The 25259-nt window shown below is 37.1% G+C and overlaps 3 protein-coding genes across 4 annotated transcripts; 1 reads left to right on the top strand and 2 right to left on the bottom strand.

Annotated features, from left to right (window-relative positions):
- Positions 1–2173: 2173 nt before the first annotated feature.
- LOC137400599 (protein FAM200C-like) lies at positions 2174–2620 on the bottom strand. The gene has a single exon (XM_068086929.1). It carries the CDS (start codon positions 2618–2620, stop codon positions 2174–2176), a length of 447 nt encoding a protein of 148 aa, XP_067943030.1.
- A 2157-nt stretch (positions 2621–4777) lies between these two features.
- Positions 4778–10546, top strand: LOC137400204 (pre-miRNA 5'-monophosphate methyltransferase-like). The gene is made up of 3 exons (XM_068086527.1): positions 4778–4954; positions 8995–9123; positions 9869–10546. Exons 1-3 carry the CDS (start codon positions 4778–4780, stop codon positions 10271–10273), a joined length of 711 nt encoding a protein of 236 aa, XP_067942628.1. The 3' UTR covers positions 10274–10546.
- A 2576-nt stretch (positions 10547–13122) lies between these two features.
- LOC137400033 (protein phosphatase 1 regulatory subunit 14B-like) lies at positions 13123–25157 on the bottom strand. Of its 2 annotated transcripts, XM_068086341.1 has the most exons (5): positions 25062–25157; positions 24657–24913; positions 21106–21192; positions 17453–17494; positions 13123–13536 (listed from the first exon to the last, which is right to left on the bottom strand). In XM_068086341.1, the coding sequence occupies exons 2-5, from the start codon at positions 24870–24872 to the stop codon at positions 13492–13494; spliced, it is 390 nt and encodes a 129-aa protein (XP_067942442.1). In that variant the 5' UTR covers positions 24873–24913; positions 25062–25157; the 3' UTR covers positions 13123–13491. The 2 variants fall into 2 exon arrangements, with proteins under 2 accessions (XP_067942442.1, XP_067942441.1); XM_068086340.1 differs by lacking the exon at positions 25062–25157 and having other exon boundaries at positions 24657–24917.
- Positions 25158–25259: the final 102 nt, after the last annotated feature.

Consider the following 25259-nt stretch of genomic DNA (forward strand, 5'->3'; position numbering starts at 1 on the left):
AAGACAAACCTTAGGACAGGGGTTCCCAAACTTTTTTACCATGTTCCCCCTAGACATATTCAGAAATTTGAATTCCCCCCCCACACGTACTACATGGCTAAAAACACAAACAAATACAAATTATAATGAGACTTTATTGTACAAGTACAAACACATAAGGAAATAATTTTATACAACATGTAACTATGTAATTATTGAGATTTTTGCTGCCGCCCATTCGCGCACCGTACTTCAATGCGAGGCTTTGTTTTGGACAGAGCACAACGCAGATCATTTTGTACCATGTATTGATCACAGCTTTAGACTTAACGGTAAGTACATGTAATGCTGAGAAGCCTGACTCACACAGATATGTAGTCACAAATGGCAGCAGTTTGTGAAGTGCAATTTTCGCTACCTCGGGATAACATGTGGTCACTCTTGGCCAAAAGTCAGCAATTGACATTGTTCCAAATGAAAGTTTTGCAGCCGAGTCAAATTTTAACTCTAGAAACTCATCCTGACAGTCATCTGGTACCATGTTGACTTCACACTGAAATAAATTGATGGTCAGGTCCAAGTCTTCACTGGGTATTTTGGGGAAATATCTTTTGAACTCTGTGTGAAGGTGTTGTAGATGTTCTGCAATCTCATCCTAGATTTCAGCAGAAAGAGCCAAGTTGCCACTGTCCAGCAAGTTGTCTAAGCTTTCAAATATTGCAACGTTTCCACAGCAGACTTTCCTTTTCCAGTTCATCAGCTTTGCTTGAAAAGCATTCGGCTGGTTGATAAATCTAATCATGTCAGTATTAGGACCCTGCATCCTCAGATTTAGTTGATTAAACTGCTCAAAAATATCTGCTAGATATGCAATCTGAATAATCTAGTTGTCTGTGAGATTTTTATGGAAACTCTCTTTTCCTTGTAGCCCGGTAAACAATATCAGTTCATTTCGGAGGCTGAAAACTCGAGCTGTGACATTACCTCTTGATAACCAACGAACATTTGTGTGATACAAACCTGTTTGATGCTCGGCATCCATGTCTTTGCAAAGTACCTTAAAGGTTGACTTGCAACAAACTTCACATTACAGTTATTTGATATGAAAAGATTCACGATGTCTTACTCTGGTGTGTTGTAGGTTCAAAATATGTGGAAATGTGATTACAAGCTCTTAAAAGCTAAAAAATGATCAATCGCAGCCACACGAGACCGCCGTAGTTTGGATTCTCTTTCCAAAACTGCTCAAATGGGACGTAGCTGTGGTAGATGGTTTCTGTTTACACTTTCATGCAACCTCATTCGTCGAAATATTTACACAAATATACTTCACGCATTCAATAAAACCATGTCTATTGTTCTTACGCGTCTATTTTATTGTCATTGTAATGCTGTCACTTTCAGCACTGATATCTTATAACCTACTGTGAAAATTTGTTTAATTTTTTAACCTTAGCTCGAAGGAGTACATATCATTGTCTGATAATCATGACGAGCCTGTTGGTCCCCTGTGATAATCGAAAAGTGCTGCAAAAATTATTTATGAAGTATTGGGTAACATGATCAGATTACGACTTGCCGATTAGACCAGGCCGAAACAAAACTGTAAAGTAGTGAGTATCTATATTTGATATGGGGTCTTTGGTAAAACCCGAAGTGTTTGTCATAAACTAGTGCTATGATATGTTTTATATTGAGCTTTTTATTAGCCTTTCAATTCACGTGAGAACATCTGTGACAAGACAATAAATAAATTTCATGGATACGTCAGAGAAATAAAGAGATTCCAATCTACAGCGGCTTTTCGTTTTTGAGCTTTTAAGGGCTGGTAATCACATTTCCACATATTTGGCACCTACAATACAACAGAGTAAGACATGGTGAATCTTTTGATACCAAATAACTGTAATGTGAATTTTGTTGCAAGTCAACCTTTAAATAGCCTTGTGTGCAGTGCATTGCTCTTTATGTAGTTAACTAATTCAATTATTTCCTGTAAGACAATGGAGAATGATGAAGGAAGGGTTCTAACTGCCAGTGCATGCCGGTGCAGCATACAGTGAGTGCTCTTTACATTAGATGACACTTTTTCACAAGAGCTTGAAAGCCTGATCTTGTGCCTAGCATAGCTGGTGCCCCATCTGTACAACAGCCAGTAACATTTTCCCATTTTAGATCTACTTCCTCGAAAAAGTTAGGGACAACAAAAAATGTCTTTAGCTTTGGTTGTGGCTTCCAGAGGTAAACAAAACAGAAATTCTTCTTTTACTTCTTCATTGTGTACATATCGGGCATACACCATTAGCTGTGAGCATGAAGCTACATCAGTTGACTCATCCAGCTGAATAGCAAAGAGCCCAAATGGAGATAACTTTATCTGCTGGACAACCTGATCGTTAATGTCATTGGCTATGTTGCTAATCCTTCTCTGCACGGTGTTCTTAGACAATGACACTGCAGCTAGCTTCTCAGCCTCTTTTCCCAATATATGTTCCGCCATCATCAGTGTACATGGTTTTATTAAATCTTCTCCGAGGGTATGTGGCTTTTTCTGATTAGCAATTTCATATGCTACCTTGTACGAGGCCTCCAGTAGTTTGGGGTTTGATTCATGAAAAGCCCCACTCGTGTCTAGCCTCATCTGCTTGAGCTGTTTTCCATGTCACCCAAAGAAGTTTTGATCCTTTGCTGTGTGTGTTGGGAATGTACTGAGGAGAGATGATACTTCAATTTGTTGGGTCGCATTGAATCCTTGCCCAATACTTTCATGCATAATACACATCGTGGCTTTTCTTCACCGTTGGTAACTAGACACTGAAATCCATATTGCATGTAGCTTGCATCATATTTTCGTTTCTTGCTAGTACTCATTTTGTAATGAAAGTTATTATTAGTTCAATATTTAAGCCATATTTTAGCATGAAATTTGTAGTTTGAACAATATTACACACTCATACGCACCAACAAATACACACATGTAAATTATATAATATATACTGACCTGATGAAAAGCAGAATGTTCTGTACTGCAGCTACGCTGTTGAATGTTGAGTAATTACTGTTATTATTATCCACTATTACTTGGTACATGCAGCCAACAAAAATGCAGCACTACTGAACATCATACTACAGGGGTTCCCAACCAGAGGGAAATTCCCCTGGTTCCCTTATCATACTATAAGCATAGCATTCATGCCTGGACGTAGCTGAACATGTAAGCATGGCAGTTGACTAGTATTACTTATGGTGGAAAGTGGAAATTGTTAAAGGAAGGCACTTGAACTTGCACTACAGGATACAAACAAAAAATCTAAAAAGTCAGACACCTCTCTGTTCCCTCTGTATGTTCAAAATTCACCCCCCCCCCCCTCCGGGAATTCCGCCCTGGTTGGGAACCCCTGCCTTAGGATGTATATAAGATGACTAATTGACATCTGGATTCATCAGTCACTTCCTATGCTTAAAGAGGTGAAACTGAAGCAAGGTTCCAACAATAAAGACTGAATTATACCAACCTAGACAGAAAAAAATGATGGAAACAATAGTTGCCATCAACTTAGATCATAATTATATAGTTACAAAGTATATAATCGTTTCTTTATAAGATTTTAGGAGTCTCGAGATTAAATTGTCTTGAGTTGAATAATGGGAAATCCTGATTTTTTTTTAAGTTCGCAACTTTACTTGGCTTGAATTAAGGACTTGAAAAAGTTTATTGGGTAAATAAAGCACTATAAAGAACTCCCAGGCAAATCATATGAATTACCAAAAATGTAAGCTACATATAAAGTAAATTTGGATAAAATTTATCATGTAAGAAACTGGTAAATAAAATATAAAATGTAATAATTATAAACTACATCTACCTATATCTAATCTATTAATGGAATGATACATCGATGGTTAATAGCTTCCGAATGCTTTGGCACAACACTTGGTAAAACAGATGAACATGTACTGCCACCACCATATCTGCTCTGCACTGGCACGCGCATTAAAGGTCTAGACTGAGAAACGAGAAAAAGGTTTATGTTACCATAGCAAAGTCTTCTGACCCACTCAATGCTGAAGTTCTAGTTTGCCTTGAAAAGCAAAAGCACATCTAGATTGTGTACAAAGGAAAAGAAAATGTCACGGTTGCCCAAGAAAAGCTCAAAATTGATACACTTCCTGATAGACGCAGAAAAATAAGACACGATCTCACGTCGCATTCTAGCTAATGATAAAGCATATAGCACCATCAAGCTCATACAATGAGCTGATGCAAGTTTGACCGACAACAATAATTTTCAACAGCAACAACTAAAAGAAAAACCAGTCATTAATAATATTCGCAAAAAACCTGTCTACCGTGACAGCTCTTCACACACTGGCAGGGAACACAAGTCAATGATTGTTCTCTCATCGCACAGGCAACATTGAACATACTAACACTTTTAATACATTGCTACCACTTTTAGTCATAGTTTAATATAGCCCAATTGACAAATTTTGGCTAATGGAGTAAATCTAAGAGGCACACTTTCCGCACGGCTTAGGTATGTTCAACGGGAGAAGAAGAGTGAACCTATACGATGAAAGCTGGCAAGTCCAGCGTTAAGTCCATCGTCTGCAGCCTGTTTCGACTATCTAGTAATTTCGCCGCGTTAATTTACGCTCCCCCAGCACATACGGTATGCAGCTTATCAACTGCATACGTCTGCATAGCTTATCGACTGCAACTTCAGTATAGTTTTACGGGCGAACCTTCTCATGCTTATATACCGGAAACACGCTTACTTCAACAGCCTCCGGAGTCATGCCAAACGATTCTGTTTCTCCTGGTTCCGCGAGATATGGGAATTTCCCCGACTATTACAAGTTTAACAGTGTCACTGAGCGAATGCAATACATTACACAGTTGACTAATATTCATTTTGATGGTCTTCAGTGCAGGAAAACTATTCGCTGTATAGATATTGGCTGCAACACAGGTGTACGCATCTTAATAAATGACGATTAATAATAAGGCAATGTAACAAATTAGTCAAAAATTTTCTAGTAACTTTCCATAAAGATAACATATTGTTTAAAAAATCAATCTGCAGTGACTTGTAAATGTTGGCATTAAACTTTTTTGCACATAGTCTAGTTTGGCTATTGAAGTGCGATTCTGAGAGAGCATAATGTGCTTGTTATATGTACGCTTCGCTTATCCCATTCACATTTAGGCATGCAGTCGTTACATTTCTGTAACTGTGGAAAGTAGCTTTGGTAGGGAACTGGGGCTTAGTTGTTTCTATTTTTGAGTCATAAGATTTAGTATTTTATATCTGATAATGCATTCAGGATATATCTGTGCAGATAGTATATGGAGTTGAGTCTTGCGTACCTTCCTCTTAGCAATCGCTCAATAGTCATCATTCTAGAACTATGTCAAGGTCAGGCATTTGACTTTTAACTATGCGCTGGTACTCACTGATACCTATATGAAAAATGCATTACAATTGTGGTAAATTTTAGCCCGGATGTCTATGTAGTTGCATTAGCAGAGCAGTAGCTGTAACAAGCATGTTGTAACCATGCAGTATAATTGCATTATCTATTGCTCAGCATTTAGTATACATGCAGTGCAAATATTTGCTAAATGAAGAAAACAGTATTGGTGCAGTGGCGGCATTACCTACTGCAGAGTGTGCATATTTCATAGTGCTAGATGTAGAGGGAACTTTTGAATTACACATTCAGCAATTTTTCATCAATAAAAGCTTTCACAGAATTAAGTATTGAATTGACTGAAACACAACCACAACACAGTTTCAAGATGTGAATGTTTCTCAAACTTGAGTTTGAGTGGGCAAACAAGTTTATGAAAATCGCCATATTCCATATAGTCAAGATGACACTATATTATGGTTTTAATATACATAATGCTAACGGGCATACGGTACAAAAACCCTATGGGAATGGTGATAATGCTTGACTCCCTATTCCAAAATGATTTGAGAGTTGACTACAAGTTCATGAACTTGCTAAACATAGGTAGTATCCGAAAATTTCATACAATACAGCACAGACACTTAGAAAGCCATTAGTGTCAGTAGATCTACAGTATCAACCTCATACTAATGTGCAGTCGCAGTACACATGTAGTTTAAAGTTTTGAAGAATGCGCATTCGCAGTCTGCATAAGTTGCCTGGTTTCAGGTAATGCATCATGGAAGTAGATCGCAGTTGGCAATTTGCAGTAGTAGTGCATTTTCCGGAACAGCAAATGTCTACTACTCATTATAATGTTATAATGTACTACAAAATTACTGTGTACTGCGATGCAGTTCTAATGCATCATAACCCTGGTTAAATACAAAATTCTTGAGAGAATATTATTGTAATGTAGATTTCGGTTTGGAGTTGACCCTCCAAACCGAAAATAGTTGAACTTATATGTATGTAACCTTTTCTAGTTAGAGTCAAAGTTGTAGTCACTGTAAAAAGCTTTTAGTAAACTTTGGTTATTGCATTATTCAAATATGGTTTGTTTAGCTTTATACCTAGGCCTACCGAAGCATTGTGCTAACAGGTGTGTAACATGTGAAGCTGTGCAAGCGTTAAAAACCATTTGTAGTTAACAGTTATATTTACCTTTCTTAGAGATATCTATTGTAATTGGTTACTTCAAACAATGAGCACAAGTTGTCTTCTAATCGGCTAACTACATTTTATATAAACTGTTAACTTGACAGTACTTTGGGCCATGTCAGATGGGTGGGTGCAGGGTTCTCCCTAAGAATTATGGTCTAATGAAGGATGTAGGCTGGGGCAAAAAATTGGAGTTGTCCTCTCCTGTCCTCGAGGTTCTAGAGAACCAACCTCCAATAATTCACGGTTATATATACAGTCAAACATGTATAACTCGAACTTCACGGGACCGAGCGAAAGTGTTCGAATTATCAGAGCGTCCGAGTTATCAGAGCACTGTCACAAGTCCATGTATTTACTTATTTATTAGTAGATACATGCACATATACAAACTATAATATAAATCAAAAGCACAAATAGCTTGTTTCAAATTAAATGCTTCTAATGTAAAGTTTAAAACGTTTTTATCAAAAAGTATAGAGATTTTTCTATCACTTGAGATTGGTTTGTTGTTTGAGGTGATGTTATTGCCAGGACGTTTTTTTAGATTGACATTGGCAAAACTTGATCGTTGTTGAAATGCTCAAAAGAAAAGACATCTTTTTCTTTTGAGCGTTTTATCCACGATCAATTTTGCCGATTTTTCTTGAAGTTTATGCAAAGATTACCTCACTTTACCTTGCTTCCGAAGGGCGATCGCTAAGCGGATGTTTGGTATAAATCAAATTTCACCAAACCTTTAGAAAAGTCGTTGACAAAAATATTTTGCCGATGGTGGTAATAACGACGCTTATGAATTAGGAAAAGTTGAGGTCTACCTCTATGGCTTGGAATAAAGTGATTTTCTAAAGCGATAACAACCGTTTCGGTAGCCGTTGGAAAAAAACAGTTCGAGTTAACAGTGTTGAGTTTGAGTTATCTATAGCAATTTATTATTACGTGGGAACGGACCAAAGAAACCGTTCGAATTAACCATTTGTTCGAGATATCCGTGGTCGAGTTATCCATGTTTGACTGTATATCTTATTAAAATCCTTAAAATAGTTCATTATTCATTCATCAAAAGTTTTCATTATAGCAACTGATTTTCAGCTTCGGTTAATTCGATATGCTCTGAGCTACTGTAATACAGTTATTATTTGTGCTTATCACACATGTGCAACCAGCATTGCCTGTTTATAACAGTTCGTTTTCGTAAAACTATTCGAGATGATCAAAATGAATACTAGCACGGCTAAAAATTTCATTTTGATGCTAATATCAACTGGTTCAGCCGTGGAAAAGGTTTTAGGTTAGGAGACAGTGAAGATGAATTTCACAACTCAAAAGAGTATGAAAGGAATGAAAGCGACAGGAGACCAATACTTTTAGATACCTACTTGAAGCTAATGCTACAAACTCATTTTAATCAAATGGTTTATTTTAGTACCTGCAATTCATATAAACATTGATCGTATATGCTACTTGATTTTGTATAATTATTTTTATATTTTGATAGATTATTATTATGTATTTTATAAATTTGAAAATTTGTGACATACCATTTGGTAACCCCAAGGCCGTTATCTAAACAGATGCTCGCTCATCACTCAATTTTTATCATACCGTATATAAAAAGTCAGTTTTTTGCAGGAAAATGTTGCGAACATGAATCAGTCAAAAGAACTTTTATACAACATTGTTAAGTATATTAATTACGTTAAAAAATACATTCGAGTTTAGCAACTTGAAAAAAACTTTTCATAGTTATGAATAATTGCAACTTGGATTACAAGATCTGCATATGTTAACTGCTAGCAAATTGTATCAGCTTGTAAGATGAATGTTTCGGCCTCTCAATACACATTTAGTAACTGTCTATGCTACAAATTGTGCTGCTGAACAGATTCCTCGTTACAGCACATTGTTGCCGTATACTCTCCAGTTGTAATAGGGTTTGCTAGATGGGCGAGCAAAAATGTAGCAAGGTGGTTAATTGGCGCAGGTAGTAATCCTACGTTTAGCTCGATTGTGTTAGCTCCGAAACCCAGGCTAGCACAAACCTAACAGAGCTCGATCATTAAACCCCGCCCACATGATAGCCATCGGCTATCCTTGGGGGCTGTATATCATCATATCATCAGACTTCAGTATTAACTTTTGTTATTAAGGTGTTTTTTTTAAATGTTTCTGCCATTATAGCATCTTATTTTCTCATCAAACTCAGTGAAAGTATTGGGAGTTTTCTATACCTACTTTTAATATAGTTTTTAATTATAGTTTATGCATTTTATTTTGGGTATTATTTTTGTGTATTATTAGCTATTTATGCTCTGCGAAACAGTTATCAATGTTGCAACGCTTTCCTATTAAAAGCCATGGGTTTTGTAGTCGCTATATAGTGAGTTTTAATTATAGGATCTTACTCTAGAGCTATACCAATGGCTGAGTTCCCTTCTTCAATTGCCTGTGCAAGTGCGAGGAGTAGACATCGATGAGAATCTTATTCAGTGTGCTCAGGCTAAATATGCGCAGCACTATCCGCAGGTATTTAAACTAAATGTATACAAAAGACTTGTGGTCTCCAAAGGTTAGTAGAATCGAAAACAATGAAAGGGTCAGGTGTTGCGCAAATCGATGTAGTTATTCCGGAAGGGATGCTATATATTGCTGTTTGGTACAACAAACCTCAAGGGAGATGTATTGAGCAGATTTAGTCTCCTAAGGTTATTGGATGACGTACAAAGAAACTATTGTTCTTGTCACAAAATTTGGTGTTTCTACATAAAAGGGTCTGTCTACAACCTGTTTCACTTGAATATAACCCCTCAGGACCCTAAAGTGAAACACCATGCATTTAGTCTTCGCACACTTTATTTTTTGTTTTTCTTATTCTTTGTTATTCTTCTTTTCTAACTTTTTTCTTATTCATTTGGTACATTATGAAGTCTGCTTGGTGACAAGCAAGTTTATAATTTGATTAAAAGGCTAACAGTTGCTGTCTCCTCTGTAAAAAGGTCACAAAAGCTGACCCCATTAGCTGACCTTTGCATTTTTTTAAATCCTGACACATATCACTCAGCTGTGTAGTTGTATGTGGACTTGCTAGGCGCTAGTTAAGTTTTTGTGCAAAATACTTTTCGTTTTTCAGATTTGTTGTTCAACCGAAGATCTAACACTTTCATTTCTATGCGTGTAATCATTTTTTAAAGCATTTAGCTCGTCCTCCATAGAGCTACGAGCAATTGTTTGTGGCACTTCTTTTGTTTCACCAGTATTTTTGTTCATTCAGGTGTGCTTTGAGCAATTCGACCTCATGTCTAGAGGAGATGCTAGCGGCGGAGTTTTGAAAATTGGAGAAACCGACAAAGCCGATGTTATATTCTGTTTCTCTGTTACTCTATGGATTCATATAAATCATGGCGATGCAGGGCTGGATGACTTTTTAATGAACATATCTAATTCCTGTCAGTACCTGGTGTTAGAATCGCAGCCCTGGAAGTGCTATAGGACTGCTGCAAGGCGGGCTAAGCGAGCCGGCCAACCTCCCTTTCCGTACTATGACAAACTCTCTGTTCGTGGTAATGTCACTGACTATATAGACAAGTTTTTAGTAAACCAATGTGCTATGAGTAGGGTTGTGAATCTCGGGAACACAAACTGGGGAAGGGATATTGTGCTTTATAAAAACACATAAACCTCAATTTATACCTCAAGATTATGATTATGCTGGTGGTAATTGGCCAAAGCCTTTTAAATGATTTTGTATGCATTAGTTCAAGAGAGTTGCGTTTCGTTGAAAGTTCCAAGTTCTGCGCACCGACTACAAGAGAAGGGTGCTTTGCACATTCTGTAATGAAAAACCCATAATACATGTATACTGCCAGGGAAGCAGTGATACACCACGGCTGGTCTGTAGGAAATCACAACATAATCCTTTAGCCTAGGTGAGCATTTTTATAGGGCTTTTTAAAGAAGAGAGGTCTGTTGTACACCACAGCGGTGTGATCCACTCTGTGTATTGCAGTAGAATATTAAATAATACATGTGTAGTAAAGCACTGGTTTCATCTATTGAGGCAATCCTATGCATTTTATACAGTGAAACAGCTCAAGTATCATTTCTACATGGAGCCAGGCTACGTACTCCTTTCACAATTAAACTTCTGTAAACTCATGTTTTGATGGCGAAGGGCACAGAGAAAATGCAACAATAATGTACAGTAGATGGCATAATAACTTTGGAGTTGTCTGCTGATGGTACACTATTGCGTATCAATTTAAAATTAACCCCATATTAGTATGCATTATTATTTTGGGTGACAACGTAACTCTTTACATAAAATCACTTACAAGTTTACTTATAAGTGATTCAGTGAGTAAATTGGCTGGTGTATGCGGGCACGAGTGGTTGTGCCAACTTTATATCAACATGTTAAGTTGATATATAAATAAGTTTCATATAAGTTTGATATAATAAGTTTTCATGGTTCCATGTTTATGTTTACGCAAGATTACACGTAGTTTAGAATCTTCACTCACGACAAAAGCCATGCATAAAGTTGTTAAAGAATTCAGGTCTGTCGCAATAAATTCCTCTGTGGTGTTGCTATGGCAACATTTTCAAAGTTAGCGGAGCTTATAACTGTTGAGTTTTCAATTGTTCGGTTAATGACCTGTTTAAATATTTTCACTACAAAAAGGAGTGCTGGGTTTTAGCTGGCCTGGAATATAATCAAGATGTCAATGTTTTAATTTGTCTGTCAGCAGATTTATCATGTACTATTGCAAAGTGTACAGACAGCAAATGATGGTATCAACACCAAGGGAAGGGTAAGCCAAGTGATTTTTGGTTTAGTTTAATATGGTTTGAAGTTTCCATAAAGTGAAAAAAACAATTCTCATAGAAATTTGATATATAAGTTGTTATATTAGTCACTGCGAACTACTCTCTTCCTCTGTTTTATGAAAATGTGAAAAATGCAGCTGGTGGTGTGAGGTAGTAGAAATCATCCGTCTTCTCTCATATTACAAAATAGGAGTAATGGCCAGTAATGCAGCGCATTGCTTATATTGAGGATATGGTGAACACCTCTAATTTTTATCAGTGCTTTCCTGGTAAGCGATAGCCGGCACCTTTTGAAGCAGCCGGTAGTCATGTACATATGCAGGCTAAGGCACTATTATGCTGTAAGCTTCTTAGACTAAGAACTAATTTTGTACTAAGGGGCGGTACACAACTATGCCAAGTAGTCAATTAGTAAGCCTTTGAACCTCTTATGCACAAGGTTATATTAGTGGTGCACTGTTACCAATAAGAGCCCCGAGAGAAATGGCTCAAACTCATGTTCTATTGGTATATTATTTTATATTACTTCCATTAGATATATATATTGAGTATAACATGATTAGTTCTCGATTTAAACTCTGGTAGTCACACAATGGCTCAGCTATGAATATATTTAAATAATTTTATTGCTATTTGTCATAGTGTATCTCTACTGGGTGTATGATGTGACTGAGTGGGACAACAGCTAGCAATGATTCTGTGAAGGCGTGAATAACAAACCAATTAGTATAAGTCATTGTGGGATGAGCTGAGGCTTACTTTTTCAGGTTCTAGGGCTTAACGTCCTGAGCGCATATAGTTCTATTAATTTGTGCTCCTAAAGTGGTGTGATCAGCTCAAAATTCTGATTTCAACTTCTACCTTTTACCCTTGCGCGTTCGTATTCCTTTTAGGGCGCATTTGAATTCCCTAGTGGATGCATATGTGCGTGCATATTTCTACCACATGCTTCATAAAATTATAGGATAATTGCGGCAGGTTTCGTTATAAACCAGTTAATACGACAGCTCCCTTGTCAATCTTTACTATAATAAGCGTCATGTCCATCTTTCTAAAGCTGCCGTTAAGAGCGTTAGGAAAAGATCACATCACTCAAGGATTGAATTCGGACTCGTATATCTAAGAATAATTGTGCACACACTTCCTACACCGGACGTTCTGTCACCGCGCATGGGACTAGCAGCATACTAGTAACTATAGTTTAGGTCTCTAGCTGAATACTTGCTATATTATAACAAATGTGTTTGTGGATGAAAATGTTTTTATTGGATTCGTCTACAAGTCATCCTCTATTTGATGGAAGAATTACCTGTTGATCGTATATTGCTGAAATCTGAAATAGGCGCGCAAGAGATGACTCTAAATAGGCCTAAATGATTGCATATTGTAAACTCCAATCATAAAAACAAGATATCTTACCTTTCCCTTCTGGGAAAGGAGATGCAAAAGCATAATGAGCTCGCAATTCCGGTTTGAGATGACAGTTCAATGTGCTGCAAACATGACCTCTTACTGACTCTCAACTTGAGTGTTACTATTGAATAACCATTTTACAATTGGATGTATCATTGAGAATGAGTAAATACTTCAGCCAAAGTGTCAAATGCTTTATTTATTTGGCAAGCTATGCGCCTTTGTGCTGGTCTTTTGCTTATACGCATGTAGTCGATGTCATGCGAAGAACAATACACTGGTTAGTCAATACCAAGTATATATTAACTATGAATGATAGGGCACGGCTTATTTTGGGAGATAGCTGATAGATACTTTCTTATACTACAATGCCTGATATAATATCAACATGACCAAATGTTATGACAAGCTACTTGAGCAAGCGCTGAGGAATGAAAAGAGCTCCATCACCCAAACCCTGATTAAACTCAGAGGCTATTACTCAACATCCGACTCACAAGCAGGATGCTCTTTGGTTTCCTAGAGGAAATAGAAGGAATATTAAATATAGCGAAAGGCTTGCAAACAAGTCTCCGTTGCCTTTCTGACAACAGGACATGATGAAGATTTTGGTAGCGGAAGTTTGCTTGTAATGTCGCATCCAGCAAGCTAGGCTCAAGGCAATTCCTTCATCTTTTCCATGAGTTCATCGACGAATCCCTGCAAAATTGTAAGATTGTCATAAATGTGGTAGAATCTATGCCATTTCCTGTAAAGACTTGGAAATAAAGTCATGATCTTGTTGAGAGACTGCTTAGTCATGTCTCTTCCTGAATCATATGGAATACAAGAAGTGCTCGACTGGCAAAGGTTCTTTTGGACCTTGTTCAGGTCAAACATTCTGTTAATAATATGTTGTTAAACAAAGACTTTTATGTAGTGACCAAATTTCAGAACAATTGAAGGGTCAGTTAATTTTGTAACTGTCCAAAATGTGTATACATATTGACGTTTCAAATCAAATCTCACATTAGTTCCACTAATCGCAGCCGATGCCTGCGCAAATATACCACGGATTGTTCTGTACATACTGCTAGCAAACGATCTTCACACCAGAAATAGATCGCGGTTGGTTGAAGCATGTAAGAACTCGGACTAGCATTCTGTAAACAATAATGTACGATTATTTTTGTATGTTATCGATGATCGGTCGTGATCAGTTGTTTTTCGAAACGTGGTTGTATATGCATGTACAATATAGCCAATTAAAAGAAAACTGATATATCAAGTTATCTAAATTTGATGATTGACATGACAGACTGCTTCACAGCATGGTGTAGATAGATTGTTTCACCTGAACATGGCCCAACAGGACTGATGAAGTAACTGAGAAGGGAAACAGAAATAAAAGTTTTTTAAACTTCAACGATATTTAAAAGTAGAATTCATGCTACTTAGTATGTAGTAAAGCTTTATTACTATTAAGCCTGTGGCTGGCAGTGTGCAGAAAAAAGTTATTCAATAACATTGTCATAAAGGGGATGTAATAGAAAAACTGATCAATTTTATACAGTAATAATATTTTCATACTTGATTTGCCAAAACCAATTTGGGAGTTGCCTCCTTCAGTCTAGCCTATATACAGTAACATTTGTGCATTGGAGGTTCTCAATGTGTGGTTTCTTAATATTTAAATACATTTGCTAAAAACAAAACATTTTATTAATAATAAACACTGTTTCTGAATTTTAAACTCATACTTATAGACGGCGGCATTTAGTGCGATGGGGAAATGCTGACGACTGCATTTAAATTGCTGAGTATATAATACTTCATGTAAACATTTTTTTTAATTTGGGCTACTTTCAAATTTTTTTGAAGCGAAAAATGAGAGATTCTGCATGCATTACTTTTTAAAACTCAAATTAGTTTAATAAAGCAGAAAACACAAATCAACTTTGCTGACTTGCGAGCTCAAAAAGATAGACTTGAATGAGTTAAATACACTAACAGCACATCTCAGAAATTAGTTGCTATAACAATGCTATCATACTTACATTAGCAGTAACAGTTGTTTTCATAACAAAATTAAACTACCATAAAAACTCTATTTGAACGCCCCTCTATTTGAACAGCCACCTCTAATAGAACGTCACTATAGAAGGGTTGAAAAATACAGTGCCACCCTTTAATTGAATGCCACCTCTATTTGACTGCCAGTTTGGCATTCTTTGATCTTTAAGAGCCCATAATAGAAAGTGAACAATAAAAAAGTGTCGACAAATTAGTACTAATAATGATTCTGTTGCATCAATAACGATTAATTTTTTTGTTGTTGCTGTAGTAGTTGCCATGACTTTAGTGACGGTGTACCTAAGAAGATCAATTGTCACAATAATCAGAACTGCACTATGATTCTAAGTCACTAAGGTCTAAATCCTATCCATTGTTTTCAGATTCGTCCATGTGCTTTATAATCTTACCTGAAGACTTTATAGCGTTTTGATGAGCGATGGGAATACTCTTCAGGAACACCGTATGATGTAATAGCAGCCATTGTTATGGCGTATTCTAACTTTAAAACGTTAAAAAAGTCTTATAGGCGGCATAAGCATCGCTTCGCCCGTGAAAGGGTTAAATTTATCTTCCCAAAATTCTGATAGGGTAATCAAAAAATACAGTGACACCCTATATTTGAATGCCACCTCTAAAAATGGTAGAAAAACATCGCTCCACAGAGTAACTTAAATTTCTAAGAAAACCTCGGATACATGAAAATGATGCAATAATCATTTGCCATTCATATTACAGTAGTAGCTTGTAGTGAGCCAAGTGAATAGTCTACTATATCGATTTCTTGACAACTTCAACCTGAGCTTCAACCGCCAACACACGGTTATAAACACACAGCTATAAATTGTTTCATATAAGAAATTACTTCTAGTTAGAACAGACTTGTCTGTTATGTAACCATTTTGAAGACAGGAGTGTTGACATCGCCATTCACTGTTTCCATGGTGCTGCCAATTCGCAAGTTGGAGTCGTCCGCAAGATGGAGATGACAAAAATACACTAATCAAGCGAGTTTTGTTACTTGCAAATCTTTATTGAACGTTTTATGCTTGTGAATAATGGAAATGGCACTTGCGAATGATGCGCAAAAAATGATGTGCAAGCTATTCCATTTTATACATTTCCACAATGAATGATGCGCAAGAAAATACCACGTAAGCAATTCCATTTAAACACTTTCCACACTTCAGTCATTTCTATTTCAAAAGCATGCGGCTAAAGCAAGAGAGGAGTATCCGGCTATAACCTCTGATGTAAAATTACTGTACTTCTTTTTTAATAAAGCGCTCGCGTTAATTCAACGCGCGTACAACCCCAAATTCACATCATCATTGAGAGACAATGAGACATTATACACCATGGAAACATAGTGTATAATGTTTCATCTCTCCACAAACCTGTTGGTTTTATCAAAACTGAATTGGTAACTTGAAATGAGCTATTGTACGCAAACATTATCCTCAGCGTACGGCCTTACAAAAAGCACAAGATTTTCATTTCTTTTTGAGCTGTACAAAGCAGAATTCACATAGAATCAGTATATCATTCCATACTTATGCTATCAGTAACAAGCTTTAAGAACTACCTAAAAACTAGACTACTCAGTTGACAGCCTTGAAGGTCGCATTACTGTTGCACTTGAGTCGATGACTAATTTAGAAGCACAAATGAAGGCCAGAGCGGTGTACTCAATTGCAGATGAGATGAAAGATCTTAGAATTTATTGATGCATTGTGTCATAGATTCAGTTATAGAACTATTACTTTCCAAGAAATGGTACTAAATGTACCATTCTATGAAAACCAAGGCTATCCCATTCTGTCCTAAAAAGTTGCAAAACAGTAGCAGAGGTGCAAGCTATAAATGTGATGATCGTAAATTTCAGCTAGCACAAATTTCTTATGAATAATAAAATTAAAAATGAATGACTTCGGAATTGTGCATCTCACATTACAGACCTTTACATAAGTCTGGCCCCTACAGTTACTACAATGGGGTTACCAGTGATTACAATCTGGTGTCTAGACAAATATGAAGATATGGCGATTTTACGATTTGGTTACTTCACCATTCAGAATATCAACCTAAAGGCTGGTTCACGCTATATCGTAGTTAGTCAGCGGTTACTTTCGGCGTTCATCGTCGATTATGTGAGCCGTGAACCGATGGCATCGACGAAGCATCGCGGACATGTCGGGAAAGTTTGCAGCTGTCAAACTTTCCCGATATTTCGCCGAGCATCGATGACCTCCTTTCAAATGTGGACCATTTCGGCGATGGTAATTCGCGGATAGTGTGATTTGTTCATATCCGTTTACGATAGTCGCTGCGGGACTAGTTTTTTATTCCAGCACGCGAAAATAAAGAGGTTTCTTCGCGAAAATTTAAAAAGAAAAATGAGAACACTACATCACGGAATATTTCCTCATGCAAACACGGATGGGTTTGTGATAGTGTGAACATTGTTATTATCGACGATCACTGAAGTATTGTGGCATCAACTCCAACATACAGCGATATAGTGTGAACCAGCCTTAATGGTGGCTCAATGTTTGACGCTCACCTGTATAGTCGCCTCACTCTGCTTACAAGGTTTGAGCAGCTCCTAAAAAAGAAGGGAAAATTTTCAATCAGTATGAAACTGTCATTGACTGAAACTGTCATTGACTGAAACTGTCATTGACTGAAACTGTTACTGTACTGAATGGGAAAGTTGCAGCTGTTGGATTGACAAGTGATAAGGGCACCGAGGTGTGAATATGGCTGGCTTTGATAGCTTGATGCATGAGAAACTGATGGCCTAGACGCTGTAAATGATGAGCCACATTAATTATTTGTGGTTTTTAAACATGGCAGATGCAAATACCGGCAAAGCTCAAGTGTATTGCGCAAATACCCTGAAAGCTATGATGACTATGTGGGTAGACAGCTGTATTCGATACAACAAATGCTAGCTGTGTAAGGACAACACTAGTGGTAGCATGAAGACAATTTTATGCACTGAAGCCAGCAGAAGTTCTATGGAAAGTGCCCAATTTCCGTGAACACATATAATGTCTCTGCACTTTCAAGATTTCATATTGTTCCCAAGGACTCTCCATAAGGTCATGAAAGGTCATGGAAGGTCATGGAAGGCAGAACGCTTCGAAATCGTTGCAGTATTGTTTAGGAATACCCAAGAAATTTCACATTTGGTGTGATAAGAATGCTACAAAATTTTATTCTCAGTGGCATTTTTTGATATACAGTCAAACATGGATAACTCGAACTTCACGGGACCGAGCAAAAGTGTTCGAATTATCAGAGCGTTCAAGTTATCAGAGCACTGTCACAAGTCCATGTATTTACTTATTTATTAGTAGATACATGTACATATGCAAACTATAATATAAATCAAAAGCACAAATGGCTTGTTTCAAATTAAATGCTTCTAATGTAAAGTTTAAAACGTTTTTATCAAAAAGTATAGAGATTTTTCTATCACTTGAGATTGGTTTGTTGTTTGAGGTGATGTTATTGCCAGGACGTTTTTTTAGATTGACATTGGCAAAACTTGATCGTTGTTGAAATGCTCAAAAGAAAAGACATCTTTTTCTTTTGAGCGTTTTACCCACAATCAATTTTGCCGATTTTTCTTGAAGTTTATGTAACTTCAAGAAAAAGTTACCAAAGAAAAATCCCTTACTTTACCTGGGATTCGTTAAGAGCAACACTCCGAGGCAGTCCAATTAAAAGTTTTACGAGGTTTAACGGTACATTGTATATCACTCACGCTTTTTGAATGTATACTTATTGAATGTACACACGTATTCTATGTTTAGGTCAAACGATGAATAGTTTTTTTAGCTAAGACAACGTATACGTTTAATAAAAACATTTTTTAAGACGTTTTAAACATTCAACATTCCGACGTTGATTCAACACGGAATCAACGTCGGAAAACTATTCGTCACGGGCTAGCCGGGTCACGCACTCAAGGATTTTCGCCACGCACATACAAAACAACATGCTGTTTTTGTTTTGTATGTGCGTGGCGAAAATCCTTGCGCGCGTGACCCGGCAAGCCCGTGCTATTAATCGTATAGCAGTATAAATCAAATTTGACCAAACCTTTAGAAAAGTCGTTGACAAAATTATTTTGTCGATGGTGGTAATAACAACGCTTATGAATTACGAAAAGATGAGGTTTACCTCTATGGCTTTGAATAAAGTGATTTTCTAAAGCGATAACAACCGTTTCGGTAGCCGTTGGGCAAAAAAACAGTTCGAATTAACAGTGTTGAGTTCGAGTTATCTATAGCAATTTATCATTACGTGGGAACGGACCAAAGAAACCGTTCGAATTAACCATGTGTTCGAACTATCCGTGGACGAGTTATCCATGTTTGACTGTATATCGATATGCATGAAATTACAAAGACTCGATCCTATGACCTTGACCCTATGAAGGATGCTTTTCCTCTGACATGTATCCATGGAGCAATGAGTACTGCAAAGGGTGCTTCGACGAATGAAACGGCAACCTTCAGATATCTAAGAGAAATGCCTGGTTTTGAGTCCAAGACTATCGGCTGTTATTTCTACTGTGCCTATTCACATCATTTTGCTAACATAACAAATTAATTTAGTATAGATCTCATTTAGAACTAAAACAGTAAACAAACGATTGCTATAATTAATCATTTAATAAAAAATGACCTAAAAAGTCCCTAAAATGACCTAAAAAGTCTCTAATATTGTGAATGAACAGCAAAAACAACCAAAAGAGGTTACAAAGAAGCAACCAACCATGAAAGTGCTTGGTAGTTAGGTAGTTAAGGCAGCTAAGTAATACGTGAATCAACTTGCTAACAACACCAGAATCATCTACGAAATAAAAGAGTGGCTATAACAAATCTACTCTGATTTCATGGGAAACTGTCTGTAATGATGTTTTTGCACAACGACTAATGATATCTTTGACGCATCGACATGTTGTGAATTGCTAAAGCAGTTGGTTGTAATCGCTTTAAGTTATATTCAATTAGTTTGTCATCAAACAATATCTTCATCAGTGTTGTAAGACATTGGAGTGATGGAAACCTTTGTCTAATACCTCTATGGAGTGTGAAGGCAGCTATAGCTAACACTATATACATCTAGAATCTGTGGAAAAGTTTTAATATTTGCTGCAAGCGGAGACTCCAGAGGACTGGTTCACACTGTATCGCCATATTTCGGAGTTGGCCTCTCAGCGATTATTCGTCGACTATGTTCACCGTAAACCGATGACATCGTCGAGGCAATGCAGATACGTCGGAAAAAGATGCAGTTGTCAAACTTTCCTAATAATTCAACGACAGCCTGTGCTGTGCGATGCTCACCACTTCGGCGATGGTGATCATTTGCCTTTGCCGCAAATTGCTTGGTCATTAATTTCTTTCATAATAGTTGCTGTGGGACCAATATATTTCTGTAGTTTTAGTATCAAACTGACTAGCAATATACGAAGCTTTTAGTTTAACAAAGTCGATCGTAGATGAACTATTATGACACGGTTCATTTGTATAAATTTGATAAATAAACACAGTTGTCCAAATAGTCTGCTAATTGACTTGCCATTTAAAGTAATAATGGAACCTTGCTGAGCCATAATTATCTTACAAGTTGCCTCGGAAGACCATCTGTCGTCCTGACAACGGCAAGGAGTGGTGTTCCTTACAGATGGAAAGGCATTGGTAAACATTAGTAATTACTAGCTAGTCTTAGAACTAGAGTGGAGCTGCCATGTCTGTGTACCAGTCATCTAAAGGCTAGGACACATTGTATCGCAGCTTGTCAGGGTTGTCCCCTCTCGACCATTAGTCGTAGACTATGCGCACCATAAATTGATGTTAAATATTCGAGATATTTAACCTTCCATCCCCGACAGTCTGCGCAGTGTGCACCACTTCATCAATAGCGATTGCTGATTGGCTGTCGCAGATTGTTTAATCTACATTTCCGATCATAATAGTTGCTGCGGGACTAGCATTTCATCGTTTTTATGACTGTGTTGTATACTGAGAACTCCATACTACAGATTGCTTGTAGATATAAATGCAGATGGGTTTGTGATAGTGTGAACCATGTTATCATAGATCATCATGATGTATTGTTGGATTACTGCCAATATACTGCGTGTAGCAGTGTGTAGCAGATACAGAGACATTTAGAATTAGCGCAGGTCTGACTTACCAAGATTTTCTCTCTCCTTGCTCCTTCATCTTTCTCATTCAAGAGTTCATCGAGATCTGGGTCACAGGGATAGGTGTCATTCGGATCCTACAGCAAGAAACAAACTTCAACTTTTTGTTACCGAGATAACAGAACCAATTAGCATTTTGGTCTAATCGCATTTTGGTCATGGACCAATATTGGGCTTCTAAAAATTTGACCACATTTTGGTCATGGACCAACATGTGATCAAAATTTTAGAAGCCCGATCTTGGTAAAAATATAAAATGTTGATAATTATCCGTTGGTCCACGATGCACCATAAGCTCAACGCTTTTCTGATCGAATCCATGGCAGTCTTAATTAATGCATTGAGGAATACCAAATTAGTAACAGTTTCCTGTCTTATTTTTTTCCTTCTGGCGTGTAATGAAAAAACAACATTTTGCATGAAGACATTGTCATGATAAGGAAAAGGCACCTATAATACTATGCAGCTAGTACACTGAATATTTATGTATCCTCCTGTAAGAGGCTAGTTATATCCTAATGAATTACCCAATTTTATATAATCCTTTTGTTATAATCAGGAAATGAGAACATCTGAACTCTTGGTAGCAATTTGTTATTCTAAAGTTTCAGCAACAGTACACTCATTAGCCTAAATGTATTTTGCTTACCATGCTCATTATACCGGAAGGCTTCTAGCTGCCAGATCATCTGATAGATCTGCAGATATAAGCTGTTGGCTAATCTATGTCGCAATACCCAGGAAAGCATGTATAAGCATGTGGGACCCAAGATGCATGGGAATTCCATATTTAATCATGCTTTGATGTTACCCTGCTCTTGTATTTTCTTTTTGTATTTTTAGTAAAAAAGTACATGTATTTTTATTTTGTGCAATTAGTATTAGCCAGTAGTTTAGATATTCTGTCAGTGTGCTTCCACCTTCAAAATGCATATTTTGTGGAGAAAAGTGACTCACAAATGGGCCCTATCCTTAAAACAGATAATATTGACAATTCAAAAGCTACCGCCATAAATAGAAGACTGTCATCCTCTTGTTTTTGTTTTTGCAACCAGAAGTTTCAGTTTAAAATAAAGAGTTCTATCTCAAAGTTTTCTTACCCAAAATAAGCCATTCTTATCGTTTGTTCAGTGCTACATCCAGAAATACAGCCCTCTACAATGGGAACTACAACCAACTAACTGACCGCCTAATAAATCCCTGATAAATAAATTTACTTAACCTCCATGACATAAAATCTGCAACTGCAACAGGGTAATAAATGTACCTAAATCGGTGAATCATTACACATGAAACATTCGATAGATTAGCGAGTAGCAATACTCGCTAATCCATCAAATAATCCACCTGCTTGACTTGCCGGTTTTTGTCGTTTCCATCTTGCAGACGACTTGCGGATTGACCGCTTCATTGAAACACGGTGATATTCCGCGAATATATATAAGAATATGCAGGCTTGTCTCATGCATAAGTTGTTTTTGTTCGTACTAATATTATACTCGATGTCTATTTTAATAAATTCCACTTCGTCATTGTGTGTGTCCGTGTGTCCGAGTGAATGCTATGTGTTTCCACACTTTTCGGCAGATTTCATCCAAACTTCATATGCATACCCTCCGTGCCTTCCATCGGGTCGCCAAAAATATCTCTTTTCAAGACTCCTTCTGGTTCCTGAGAACCAGCCTCTTAAACGCCAACTTTTGGACCATCCAATTCAAAATTAAAGAAGTCCCGGGCATCATCAGTCTTAGTCTAGTAATCAGACAGTTTGACTATAGCTCCATCACAAACATGAAACACCGGACTGAATAGGCGTGCCTGGTAATCAAACATCAGATCAGGTGTGTTATTAATCGAGTTGCAAAAAAAAGACCTCCCTACATTACCTGGTTTGTTACAAATGTATACAAAAACATTTCTTGCCGATAGACTGGCATCTGCCCTGAATTAATCTGCTGCGGAGCGGGTGAACAGATCAAATAACGACACGCATGCCTGCTAATACTGACATCAATGCTGATGTTCCTTCATCAGCTCAGCCTCCAATACCGATGACTGTTATGTCTAGTTCTCTGCTACTCACAACTACTCATAACTACTTATAACTTTTATCTGATCAAGTAGAATATCTTGGTTGATTTCCAATTTACTTAACCTCCATGATCTAAAATCTGCAAACTGCAACAATTCTATGAATGAACTCTATCTAGACATCACAGATTTAAACTTCACTAACTTGCATACGTAAGCATTGAAGTACGGCCATGTTTTCTTCCTTTGCCAGTCGAATTCCATTAACTATTCTAAATATCTCACTTCAATGTATCCATTTGAGCTGGAGAGAGGTAGGGACTGTTTTTAAATGCTTTATCATTAGTATTATTTCTAATCTGTTTTAGAGTTTTATTGGACACATATTATAAAGATAAGAACACTGAAGAGTCACTCAACATTCCTGTAGTCTTTCTTCAAGTGTTCTCGAATAACACTGCTGGAGAGAGCTCAGTTTTTCTGTCAGTGTCTACATTTAATTAACCTTGAAGCCATCAAACTACTCATGAAGAATATTTTAGTTTGAATCTTTGGGTTGCTAAACAAATCATGGATTCAGACAGAAAAATAGATTTTACTTTTAATGAATGTCTTCCCTAACAATTCTCGATGCTGTTTGTTCTGCTGAATGAGAGCTGACGAGCTCAGGAGATGAAAAATTATGGTTGTCTGGAAGTTATTATCTATGCTCAAAGCATACAGTCAAACGTCGCGATCACATCTGTAGGTGTAAATTTGAACTGACGGATAGATGAACTGACGGACAGATGAACTGACGAACGGACAGATGGACGGACAGACAGATGGACGGACAGACAGATGGACAGACAGATGGACAGACAGACACAGCTCTTACTATAGTAAAGATTTTCGGTCTGCATGCCTCTCTTTCTTACAGTCCATGTCTGTCTACCACTATCGATGTTATCAATGAGAAAACTGTGTCACAGCAAAGTTCAATCAGATTATTACTACCCTCCTTCAAGGGGTGTATTAGGCGTAAGATAATATGGCTCAACCATGGTTTTCATAGCAGTGTTTAATCAAGCTTCGCTTTTTAACAAAAAAACTAACATATAGTGCAACCAAGTCCATGCTCATGAGATCGTACGATTAGTTTAACACTGATAGTCATCTTGTCATCTGTACAAAGAATACTAAGCGTGGAAACACTCAAATACTATTTTATAACTTAATACTGATGCATTACTTCAACATTTGTGTTTTAGTTCACACCTGAGAACTGTCACTCCAACTGTAACCTAATGACTTTAATACCGAAGTGTTAAAACACAGTCCAAGTGTTTGATTTAATAACTAGAACATACGTCAAAAAGGTTTACTACACCCCAATATGATTAACAATTGTAGTAATCAGTTAAGATTATTTTTCCTCCATTTTTCCCAACACGGCTATGTTCTTCCCGTGTCATATTTGGGTTTGACACACATTGCATTTAGGTATTTAAATGTGAATTTAGTAACCTACCTCAATGCCATATAGCACCTTCAATTGGCTGTCAATCCAATCTTCCACCCTTATTCTCTTCTGCACCATATGTCTCTGCTTCAATCCATATTTCATTGTTAGATTTCGTTTCTTTTCTGTCTCACGTTCACTGTTACAACTACAATCTAAACTTCCATCTGCTTCATCTGCAAATTTTACACTTGTTGAATGGCAGATTTCAACCGCTTCAGACATGTTGATATTGAAAGATATACAAATATTTCAAAAAAGCGTCGCAGGATATATATATATATATATATATATTATATATATATATATTCGAATCTGTCCAATACGCCCGAGGGCATTTTATGAACATAAAATTTGAGATAAAATGATTGATAAGAACGCTAAAACCTAATTTGTTGCAATAGGCTCATTTGACAGGAGATATCCAGTCACTTCGTGAAGAGCGTATAGGATATAGCAACTCTTTAGCTCAGCCGATAGGATAACAGTCAGTAACGTGTCTCCAGAATCTCTAGCAGACCTTGATCATTGTTAAGGTCACGTGCGTGTATTTACCCACATTTAGAAAATCACACATTCCTATTGGTCGCTGTATAGAGTTTAGGCAGTGCT

The sequence above is a fragment of the Watersipora subatra genome, chromosome 7 (genome assembly GCF_963576615.1).
Source record: "Watersipora subatra chromosome 7, tzWatSuba1.1, whole genome shotgun sequence".
Taxonomy (NCBI): domain Eukaryota; kingdom Metazoa; phylum Bryozoa; class Gymnolaemata; order Cheilostomatida; family Watersiporidae; genus Watersipora; species Watersipora subatra.